The sequence below is a fragment of the Telmatherina bonti genome (assembly GCF_933228915.1).
Source record: "Telmatherina bonti genome assembly, chromosome: 11".
NCBI lineage: Eukaryota > Metazoa > Chordata > Actinopteri > Atheriniformes > Telmatherinidae > Telmatherina > Telmatherina bonti.
Genome location: NC_136629.1, coordinates 10,648,979 through 10,661,437, shown reverse-complemented (window position 1 = coordinate 10,661,437; position 12,459 = coordinate 10,648,979). Strand labels below are relative to the sequence as shown.

General features: G+C 42.5%; 1 protein-coding gene across 1 annotated transcript in view; it reads left to right on the top strand.

Moving 5' to 3' along the window:
* The window catches only part of ttc27 (tetratricopeptide repeat domain 27), an 87,385-nt gene that overhangs the window by 53,040 nt on the left and 21,886 nt on the right, over window positions 1–12,459 (top strand). The window contains exons 11-12 of the mRNA XM_079248405.1: window positions 2,989–3,084; window positions 4,710–4,832. Coding sequence (XP_079104531.1) covers window positions 2,989–3,084; window positions 4,710–4,832 — 219 coding nt within the window. The remainder of the gene's footprint in view (window positions 1–2,988; window positions 3,085–4,709; window positions 4,833–12,459) is intronic.

The following is a 12,459-nucleotide window of genomic DNA, read 5'->3' as shown; positions in this document are numbered from 1 at the left end:
TTGAGCCAACAACCGTGTTCACACCAGGACAGTCTGAAGGACTCTGGTGGACCATGGGGTGCTGATAGGTCACACCTTCATCCGGTTTGTTTTCACACTGAAATGTAGTCAAAGAAACCAAACCACCTGGACAACGTCATGCAGTTACAACAGCTGCTCACTAGGAGGCAATGTTTCCTGGAGTGATCGCTGACCAGGAGGATGGAAGGCGGAAATCCTGCTCATTGATTGGCCAGGAATAAAACTGACTTGTTCGCCATGGAGCAACATAAAATTTCTGCTGTCAGGTTTCTAGTTTTACTTTGGTGTCCAAACCTGATCTGGTTTTTACCACAATGTGGAGATGGAGCCAGATGTCTACGATGTTGATCTACGTTACCTCCTGTGTTTGGTCCAGTGGAAAAGAACCCAACCAGGATTGACTTGCAAGTGAAAGAAGACCCTTTGCATTCAAGCAGCCCAGAGGCAGAGTGAATGCACCTCAAGTCAAACCCTGCAACCACTAAATGTCTGAGGATATTCCTGCAGTGTTCCAGCAGCTATACTCACTTATGGGCTTTTGATATGTGGGTGTTATTTCTAAACATCAGCATGCAGAATGTGCCCTTCATGGAGAAGTGGAAACTAAAATCACTAAAACGGTTACAAATATTGTCTGAATCTTATAGAATCCTGGGAATGATGAAGTCCTGGATGGACAAGGACTAAGACAAAAAGTCTGTGAGTCTTGAGGGATGTACAGAGCTACAGAGATGGGTCTGGCGCTTCACTGTTGGCAGTGATGTAGATGCTAAGTGATCACCAGCCATCTTTTTTATATGGCTGATGTCAAGTTATATCCCATGAATGAGTCAGACATTGACTCACCGCTCCACCTCATCAGGATCTTTAACTGAGACAAGTGGAGGTCATTTCGTTCAGGTTAAATACGTCTTCCTGGTGCTAAAAACAGAGAAGATCATCAAAACTAAAGTGCTGGAAATGCCTGAAAGCAGGAACACACACATGAAACTGTCATTTTCTCATAAAACCAAGTTTGAATACATTCGAAACAAACACATAAATCTTTGGTTGTTACTCCAGTTCCTTCAAAAGTTCCTGAAACAACACAGATGGGTTGCATATCTTTACAAATAAATCTGGTTGGTAATGGCATTTTTATGAGTCTCTGGCCACCGTACTGTGGCAGACTGCCCAAGGTTGATGCACTTGGATGTTGTGCCTCTTTTGGCTCACTTAGGTGGGTGGTAAGCCAGCTGGCAAGTTTCCAGATCTTTCTTGTAGAATAAGACCACCGCTGTGTATATGTCTGACTAATAACGCTTGTTTGTTACAAAACAATCCATATACATGTTGAAAAACCCCAAATTCAAACAAAAACTCATCCCAAATATTTGGTGTAATGGTTTTCCTCTTCGGACAGGGATAAAAAAAAAAAAAAACATTTCAAGGAAATGATGAAAAGAAATAGAGAAAAGAGTCTTGTAAACCTTTGGTTGGGAGGAAAAGGACCCGAGTTGGATTGTTTGAGGTCACTTGGTTAAAGGAAATAATTTTACTTCAGATGATTAGAGTCCTTCTCTTAGTTAATGATATGTTGGGGCTAAATTAAAGCTCATGGGTAATAAAAAAAAAAAAAAAAAATCATCCACCAGGGAGTCCTAGCAACCTTTCTAATAGAGCCAACATAGACATGGCCTCTACAAGGATTCTAGACCATGAAAAAGTGAAATGGCAAGCCACCATGACATCAACATTATAAAACACCAAATTATGTACTTCAGGGAGCAGAAAGGGTTTTAATCCCAGCTCTTTTCACCCATCCATACGTAGAAGTACCCCCTTCCTGGCTTGCAAAGAACTTAATTTGGAGGTTTATTAATCTGAATTAGGTATGTTGGAGTAGGGCAGTGTTTCTCAAATCCGGTCTTCAGTCCCCCTACCCTGCCTGTTTCATAGGCAACCCTACTTTAACACACCTGAATGAAATAAAGGGCTCGTTGACAGGCTGCAAAGAACTTGATGAGGAAGTTCAATAACCTGATTCAGGTGCTTAGGAGCAGGATCTAAAACATGCAAGAGTAAGGAAACATCCAAAATGTACTTGGAAGACAGGAGTTGAGACACACTGTATCATATGCTCCACATTTGGCCAACTGTTTACATATAAACCCCAAAACAATGAGGAAACCAACTGATTGGATTAAATATTGTCTTTCAGTCAGTAAATCCTCCATCCTGAGCTGTATGAGGAGAGAGTAGAGAGGAAAAACTCCAACAGAACCAGGAAGAAAAACCTCCTCAGAACCAGGATAGACGAAACACAAAAAGAGAATCACAAATGAATGACAACAACAATGTCAGATTATTCTACATGGAGAGTAAAGAGAGCAGAGAGGAGACCAGTGCATCATGGGACGTCTCCCAGTGCATCATGGGACGTCTCCCATTGCATCATGGGACGTCTCCCATTGCATCATGGGGCGTCTCCCAGTGCATCATGGGACGTCTCCCAGTGCATCATGGGACGTCTCCCAGTGCATCATGAGGCGTCTCCCAGTGCATCATGAGACGTCTCCCAGCACCTCAGGCCTGTAGCAGCAGGACTAAAGGGATGGATCAGGGTCACCAAGCCAGACCTGACCAGAAGATTTATCAGAAAAGAAAGTTTGAAATCTAACCAGATGATTGTTTTCTTGGTTTTCATCATGGAGAAGTGTAACCGAGAATTGTCTGAATAGAAAGCAACATTCATACCCTGCTTTCTGATAATATTATCCAACTCTGTTTGCATTTAATGAGCCCGTATCAAACCTGACCATCTTGTTTTGAACATAAAACCAGTACTGTGAGCTTCCAAACCATGTTGGCTTTGCTGATGTAGTATAACAGCAGTTGTGATACTGCTGCTCTATTTCATTTATTTGACTTTTCCAAGAAAAAAACCTTCCCAGTTTTACAAAATCACCTTTGTTTTTCTTTTTCCAGGCGATAGTAGATCACTTCGAAGACAAAGTCTGTCCTGTCACCGAGCGGCTCAAAGTCTTCTACTGCTGCCAGGTCCCGCCCAGGTGGGCGGTACAGGTACTTCATGTCATTAAGCATGTTTAAATTCATGTTGTTGCTGTAATTATTACTGAGACAAAAAACTCCATCAAAGAGCTCCAAATGCTCCTTACTTCAGTGTTGGTACAAGTATAAAACACAAATACAAAAACTGTGATGCGTTATTTTTGTACACCAGCTCAGAAGTCTAGATGCTCACTTCAAACAGACTGTTGGAGGTTATGTGGTCAGGCATTGGCAAATCATTTTCATATCTTTTGGGATTGCACTTTTATATCCCCATTTTGGAAAGAAGTGCATAAGGTACTGGAAGCAGTGTTTAAAATAAAAATTAATTTAAGTTTTAAAATTATGTATTTGGGCGATCTAAGAGATTTAACCCTTTTGAAAGCAGACTCATATTTGATGAGAATTTTGTTGGTAGCTGCAAGGAAAAGTGTAACTCTAATGACAGAAACTCCCACTCTTACTGAATGGATTGACCTGATTTACAAGATTTTTACAATGGAAAGAATAACTTTTAAATTGAAGCTACAAATGGATATTTTTGATGACTATTGGTCAAAATGGTTAATGTATATTCCTGCTGTAAGACCAGACTTTGTATGACTACGCCCTTCTACCTACGCTATGTTTGTTATCCACTGTTTTTCGGTGGATTTTGTTATTGTTCATAAAAACATTTTAAAAATCAATAAAATGTGAATGGCAAAAAAAAAAAAAAAAAAACACAAATACAAAATGCAAATACAAAACAATACACCAACAGTAAAGAAATCCCAGAAAAGGTCGTCATATGTCTTGTATTTCCGAGACTTTTATGGCTCCCAAAGTAAGACTTGAGTCCTTTAACTATACATATTAACCCCTGTGTTTCTATATTACCTGATCTCAGTTACACAGTTTACTTTTGTGTTTCCACTTTAATCCACAAACAGCAAGACAAGCCTGAGACAAGCAGAAAACCTGGGATATAAAGTTTAACGGCCTCAGAGGGACTGTAGGAAACTACAATGATGACATTTTGTGACATATTTGCTGAAGCACAAAGTATCAGAAGATCTATGAAGATGAATCTTATGCTGGCCTGAAAGAGGAGGAGAGGAAAGGGAGAGAGCAGTAAGGCGAATAAGCACTCATATAAAGATTTAGACATGTCCAGGAGATTAAAGAAGGCAGAGTGTTGGAGAGAGGGAGCGAGCCGTCGGGGAGGAGGCATCACCCAGGCACCATGTAATAACTGATAACAGCAATAAAGCTGGAATTGAAGAGTGTGTATTGCTGCCTGGGGACTTGAAAGTGTGTTGAGGAGGAGGATTGCAGCAAGCGCAGCCATGCTTTTTCTCCTCACAGGAGAATGAAGGTGGATGTGTAACAAAGCACTGCTGGGGTGTGTGTGTTAAATTTGTTTTCATAAGCAAATATTTCATCTTTATACCTTTGAGGCGAGGTCATTCTTTTGCTTTACATGCTGTTGGTGTTGCACATTTCAAGGCATCATATGCAATCCGTCTGACCTTACTCATGACTGTTTTCTACATTTTACACCTGCATCCTTGCTTGTACTTGCTTGACGAATGGAGGTGGCGGACGTAAGGTTTCCTCTATCAGCATGCTGACGGCTGTGTTCTCGTCCTGTGCAGAAACAGCTGGCCACCCTCCTGATAGACCTCGGCTGCGTCAGTTCAGCTCTGCTGCTCTATGAGAAGCTTGAGCTCTGGGAGGACGTGGTTATCTGTTATGAGAGGCTCGGCCAGCATGGAAAGGTACGTGCACGCAGACATACACTTTTCATGAAAAATTCATCTAAAGCATTAACACTCAGGGCCAAGTACTAGGACACAGTAACAGGTTGGGTAGTGGATTACTGTGGACAGACCCCGTTTGTCAGAGGAACTTTTAATTTATAAAAAGCTAAATTCTTTATTAATAATTCAATATTTGTCTCATATCAAAGCAGATTAAGCATAGAGTACCATTAAAGTATTTCCCTTCACTATTTAACAGAAAACTTTAGTTCATGTATAGAAAAGTCAGTCTTACAATTTCAATCAATAATCAGGATGTAATCATACAGATCATTAAATCAAAGAGACAGATCAGTTATATTATGATCAATGTGTTCAGCACCATGGATCATATTTCACACAGAACAACATAGATGCTAAGTTCAGATGTTCTCATCATGGTCTTAGCTCTCAGCAAACTTCTACATCCAGTCAAAAAGAAGCCATGAGGGAGCGTTCAGTAACTCATCTGTACAGTAACTCCATAACTCCAGTCCTCCTGGGCCACCAGTGTCCTGCTGACTTTGAATGCATCTCAGCTTCAGCACACCTGAATCATCCCAATGAACTCAACAGCAGATTTGTGCAGAACTTGTCAGAGATCTATTTTGCAGCATGGAAACATGTAATACCATCTTGAGGACTGGAGTTGGTGACAGCTGATCTAATATATGCAGGATTGTGGACCTTGATGACCAGGGCTGCGGATCATTGCCTATAACAGGGGTCGACAACTAGATTTGGCCTGGCCAAAATTTTTCTGACCAACTGAATGGCGGCCCACAATGACATCTTCACACCCAAAATCTGTGTTTATATGTTGAAACTATAAAACGTCATGGTTAAACTATAAAACGGGCTATTTGTATACTGTGTGTGTTATTATATGTTTAACATTGTGTGAGCTCTAGTGTCCTATATTGTTCAGAGAAGATGAGGAAGTATATCAGGAATACGTGGGAATTGAACCTTACACCTGGCTGTGTTTAAAGAGCAGCTGCTCTACCAGGTGAACTAAAAACCTACGAGCATTCAGCTCCAACAAAACCAGTTATTTTCCTCGTCTTACCATCTGGGAGTTTTGGTTCTGAAGTGCAACATTTTTTTGGCGGTTTAGTAACTGTGCTGCTCTGGTCTGTTGTCTCCTATATTTGAAACCTTTGTCAGAAAGAGCTGTTAAACTTTCGGCCTCCAAACCAGCTCGGGAGGTGAAGATAGGGTTGTCACCCGTCCCGTAAAATTCAGAATCATCCTTTAATAGACAGACAAACGTTGCATCCTGTATTGAACCCATACGAAACGTATTTTGTTTCGTATTTTCATAACTTTCCAACAGACTACACATCAGTTATGCACATCAACCCATCTAAAAATAATTAACAATATAAAGCACAGAAAATACAACAGCCAGCAAAAACGTCTTTTCGGGCAGAACCTTTGCAGGTCCCAGCCTCCTCCCCTCTGCACCTGCATGTTGTAAAGTCACGGTTGCCTCAAGACAGACATTACTCCTGCATGCTCCTCAGGAGACCCGTACCTTTTAGAAATGTTTACTGTACCCGCTAGGCCTACTCTACATCTTCAAAATCTAAAGCACTTGCCAAACAGATGTTAAAAAAAAAAAGGTGCATTGTTGGCTGCAGCATCGGTGAAGATGTTTACAAGGCAAATTTTTGGCTATAATGTGTCAGGGACTGTTAAGTCACGCACGTGGACTATCTGACATCTAGCAGCATCAGGAAAGCAGGATCATATATTTGAAAAATGGGGGTTTTGGTCCACTTGATGGTGAACTGGTCTTCAGACTCTGGGAACACATACGGACCATCCAGTGGACCAAAACCAGGAAGCGACGTAGGACGTGATGTGCCACAGCATGTTGGGTATCTTGCTGCCTCTCATGCTGCTCATTCTGACAGATTCTGGTAAAACAACCGTATGAGGTTTGAACACCAAAATAAAAACAGAAACTCAAAGACTGAGTAAATTTATTATTGCTCCAGTGTTTAATTGTGGTAAAGAAGCCATTTTCAGTCCTGGCCAATAAATGAGCCTAATTTTCTTCTATCATGTTGGTCAGTGATCATTTGAAAGAATATCGCCCCTTTGTGGGTAAATGTAGTTCCAGTTGACTTGGTCCACTTAAGTAAAGTTTAGTGTAAAGAAAACCAAACCAAAGGACAGTGTACATTTTTTTTTTTTTTTTTTTTTTTTTTTTTAAGAAAATCCCCACCCAAGTCTACGGATCTTTTCCTGTTTAAATGCACCCTTTTTGCCCACTTATGCTGGATGCAGACACAGACAGACGCACACCATTGTTAATCTCCTGCGCCGTTTATTTGCATGCTTTGGCCCATTTTTGGGGGTCTTGCAGATCCGTCAGTTGATGCAGTAAATGGTGCAACGCAAAGGGGAAGTGTTGAGCAGTGCATCTGACATGCAACCAGTGAAAGAAACCAACTGGTGAAGAGGAAGACTATAACAGGACAACAAATATAGAGGTGGCGGTAGCTTTTGAAGAAAGGCTATGTGAGTGTTGTTGGGTGGTAACAAACAACTTTATAGCAGCGAATTACCATGCATTCAAGCTACATCACCATTTACCCTCACATGGGTCTGCTCTTAAACAGGTGGTGAGATAACGGCATTCCTGCCTGAACTAATGCAAGATTTTACCTTGAACAGGGTCTGCTAACACACACAAACGCTCACACAGACTCTGATGTCTGCCCTCTGGGAGCTTTTGCTGCTTTCTCGTTCTTTGGGCTGAGGGACCATTTAATACCCAGCACTTCTTTGTCCAGACAAGGCCATTTTTCACAGCAGCAACCCTACTTTCAACACACACACACAGGGATGCTGGGCAAGCAACTTACAGAGGAGTTAATCTGCTGTTTGATGTGGAGGAAGCACATACTGAGGGTTACATCACCCCCGCCAGCCCCTTTATCTTCTCCTGGTCTGTAGATGTGTGAAATCCCTCATTTACACACATAAACACACACTTCACTTTATTTTGGAAGCATTATTAAGTCCATCTGGTCCAGTCAACCTCCGGAGAGGGTTATCAGAATCAATATCAGTGCAGTGCTCTCTCTCAGCAGACACTCATCATTCTGTTCTATCATCAGCTGAATGAAAAATATAGAAAAGTTTTCAGAGCTTCTGTATCTGGAAGTAGGAAAGGAAAAAAGACATCATGGTTTATGGCTTTCTGTTCCAGTTTGTTTCATAAGCAGGTTTAGTTCCTCAGGGTTTGCTGATCTGAAAGTCATTTATGAGCTTTAGTCCAGAGCAAAATCTGCATGTTGCTGTTCTACAACATCTTTGGAATATTTCAGGGTTCATGTGCATGTGTGACAGCATTTCCAGGTGCTTAAAGTAGACAATCTGTTTCCTGAGGACATTGACCACGGCCAGGTTTTGTTGTTGCTCCATCTTCCCTTGTGAGTCTCTCATGTGTTGTTCCGCCCCTCCATAACAAAAGATGGGGCAGCTGAAGCTGCTTAAGCCTATTCCAGCTTTATTCTTGTTTTTGAGGCCAGGAGAACAAAATTACGTCATTGTGTCCTCCTGGTGTGGGAATTCTTGGAGCTTGTTCCTGACACATTAGCTAAGAAGAGCATTTTTCTGGTGGGCAAAGCTTGTCATGGAAGACATCAACCTGGAGAAAAACTTCTAGAACAAGAACAAAGTTCTGGCTTGTCAGGGAGTATGTAACAAAATTTACATCTCATGTAGAGCTCAATATAAATTAAATTTTCTATCCATCTGAGGAAGTACCTCCTCTGCTACCCCTCCATTTTTGCCTTTGTGCCACTTAGGAGTCTTTAAGTCAGAAACGACCATCGTTGGTAAATCCAGCTCTGAAATTTCCCAGGCATCCATATTGATCCTTTATCCTTGGAAGCAGTCTTCAGTCTGTATCAGGGAAATTCTGGATTTGCCAGTGATTACACCACTTTACAGAATTGCTATGTGGAAGTGCATAAAATTGCAGTTCCCCCTTCATCCACTAGGGGCTCCAAAGCAGCAAATCCCCATTGACTCCATGTTAAAAAGACCAAATTAAAAGCAGAAATAAACATGTTTACAGCCTGGTACAAAAATCCATTTTCGGCTTAATAGGTCAGATTTACCTTTGTGACAACTGTTGGTGACGGGAATTATTTTCTAACTCTTCGGTTAGAAGTAGTTTATCTTGAAATTTGGCATATTAGGGGCGTGTCCTTTTGATTGACAGGTACCCAATATCGTGCTGCAAGAAGACAGAATGTAGCATAACAGCGTCTTTTAGCCGTTTAACACCATGACTTAGCTTTAGCCTGCTTACCTCTTTTAGCTGCTTTACAGTCTATGATCTAGATCAGATGGAAAGATGGAAAGACGTCCAAAAGTTTGTGTTGTGTATCAGTTTGAGGATATGCTTGCTTTTAATTACGTGTACATGTGTTTGCTGTAACTGCTTTGCGTGTTATAAGTTTGAAGCATAATTTTTTTCAAATCTTCAGAAATTATTGTAATATATTCACAATCTGCTACATGGGAGTAACCAGTAGGTGGCAGTGTAGGGACCAGTTTGACCAGCTGTCAGGTCACAAGGTCGACAGTGGTAAAAATGATGGAACCAAGTTTGTTGAACCCAAACCAAGTGTTTGTGACACATTGTTGCCACTGCAGTTTATTTTTACACCCTATATGTTCAGCAACCCTACCCTACCTGTAGCTCCCCCTAGTGGGATCCTTTGGTAACAACCGTAGTACTCGTGAATGTATAAAAAAAATTCAACTCATGATGGAGCCTGTTAGCTACATGAACATGAGGTTAAAAACAAACATATGCTTCAGATGTGCAGTGGTGATGTGAATGTTGAAACGGATTCTTGACCTGACTGTCGAAGCCCACGGCAGGATCCAAGCGGTCTGCCAGGTTTTTTCTATTCAATTACAGACTGCTTTGTTTCCAATCTGATTAGTCGGGATGCCTTTTGGCTAATATTAAAAGTCTCCTTCTCCCCTCTTGTCCTGAACCATGTGTTGTCGTAGTCCCAACCAATAGTACGTTATGTCCTCACAGGGTCCAAAATAACGAGGTAATTCATTTGTTCAAAAGGATTTGGTCTGTGTCCAATGCTGCTTCTCTCTCACCGCTCTCCTCCTGTTTGACTCACAGGGACACGGTGGAACAAAGTAATGCTCTGCTGCACATAAATAATGTTTAGGACTGCTCTGCTGAGCAGATCTCATTACTTCTCTCTGTTTTGGGTCAAGATTGCACACTGACTCCTGTGACTCTGCTGTGGCTGCATTCGGCTCCATTCCTTCCATCACTTTTACTGTTATTGTCATCTAAACCACCCGGTTTCTTTTCAGTGTAGGTTGTTCTTGATGTGACATTGCTTTTCATTGTGCACTTTATCAGGTTCACGTCGTAAGACCAGGTTGGACCTCCGTCTTAATATTTGGTGTGGTTGAACAGAGTTGACAACATTCCTCAGAGATTTTGCTCCATATTAACATGAAGCATCACACAGTTGCTGCACATCATGATGAGAATCTCCCGTTCCACCTCATGATGATGAGAATCTCCCGTTCCACCTCATCACGATGAGAATCTCCCGTTCCACCTCATCATGATGAGAATCTCCCGTTCCACCTCATCACGATGAGAATCTCCCGTTCCACCTCATCATGATGAGAATCTCCCGTTCCACCTCATCATGATGAGAATCTCCCGTTCCACCTCATCACGATGAGAATCTCCCGTTCCACCTCATCATGATGAGAATCTCCCGTTCCACCTCATCACGATGAGAATCTCCCGTTCCACCTCATCACCATGAGAATCTCCCGTTCCACCTCATCATGATGAGAATCTCTCGTTCCACCTCATCATGATGAGAATCTCCCGTTCCACCTCATCACGATGAGAATCTCCCGTTCCACCTCATCACGATGAGAATCTCCCGTTCCACCTCATCACGATGAGAATCTCCCGTTCCACCTCATCACGATGAGAATCTCCCGTTCCACCTCATCATGATGAGAATCTTCCGTTCCACCTCATCGTGATGAGAATCTCCCGTTCCATCTCATCACCATGAGAATCTCCCGTTCCACCTCATCACCATGAGAATCTCCCGTTCCACCACATCATGATGAGAATCTCCCGTTCTACCTCATCATGATGAGAATCTCCCGTTCCATCTCATCACCATGAGAATCTCCCGTTCCACCACATCATGATGAGAATCTCCCGTTCAACCTCATCATGATGAGAATCTCCCGTTCCATCTCATCATGATGAGAATCTTCCGTTCCACCTCATCACCATGAGAATCTCCCGTTCCATCTCATCATGATGAGAATCTCCCGTTCCACCTCATCACCATGAGAATCTCCCGTTCCACCACATCATGATGAGAATCTCCCGTTCCACCTCATCATGATGAGAATCTGCCGTTTCACCTCATCACCATGAGAATTTCCCGTTCCATTTCATCATGATGAGAATCTGCCGTTTCACCTCATCACCATGAGAATCTCCCGTTCCATCTCATCATGATGAGAATCTCCCGTTCCACCTCATGATGATAAAAATCTCCCGTTCCACCTCATGATGATGAGAATCTCCCGTTCCATCTCATCATGATGAGAATCTCCCGTTCCATCTCATCACCATGAGAATCTCCCGTTCCACCACATCATGATGAGAATCTCCCGTTCCACCTCATCACGATGAGAATCTCCCGTACCACATCATGATGAGAATCTCCCGTTCCACCTCATCATGATGAGAATCTCCCGTTCTACCTCATCATGATGAGAATCTCCCGTTCCACCTCATCACCATGAGAATCTCCCGTTCCACCACATCATGATGAGAATCTCCCGTTCCACCTCATCATGATGAGAATCTCCCGTTCCATCTCATCATGATGAGAATCTCCCGTTCCACCTCATCATGATGAGAATCTCCCGTTCCATCTCATCATGATGAGAATCTCCCGTTCCACCTCATCACCATGAGAATCTCCCGTTCCATCTCATCATGATGAGACTCTCCCGTTCCACCTCATCACCATGAGAATCTCCCGTTCCATCTCATCATGATGAAAATCTCCCGTTCCACCTCATGATGATGAGAATCTCCCGTTCCACCACATCATGATGAGAATCTCCCGTTCCACCTCATCATGATGAGAATCTCCCGTTCCATCTCATCACCATGAGAATCTCCCGTTCCACCACATCACGATGAGAATCTCCCGTTCCACCTCATCACGATGAGAATCTCCCGTTCCACCTCATCACGATGAGAATCTCCCGTTCCACCACAACATGATGAGAATCTCCCGTTCTACCTCATCATGATGAGAATCTCCCGTTCCATCTCATCACCATGAGAATCTCCCGTTCCATCTCATCACCATGAGAATCTCCCGTTCCACCACATCATGATGAGAATCTCCCGTTCCACCTCATCACCATGAGAATCTCCCGTTCCATCTCATCATGAAAATCTCCCGTTCCACCTCATGATGATGAGAATCTCCCGTTCCACCACATCATGATGAGAATCTCCCGTTCCACCTCATCATGATGA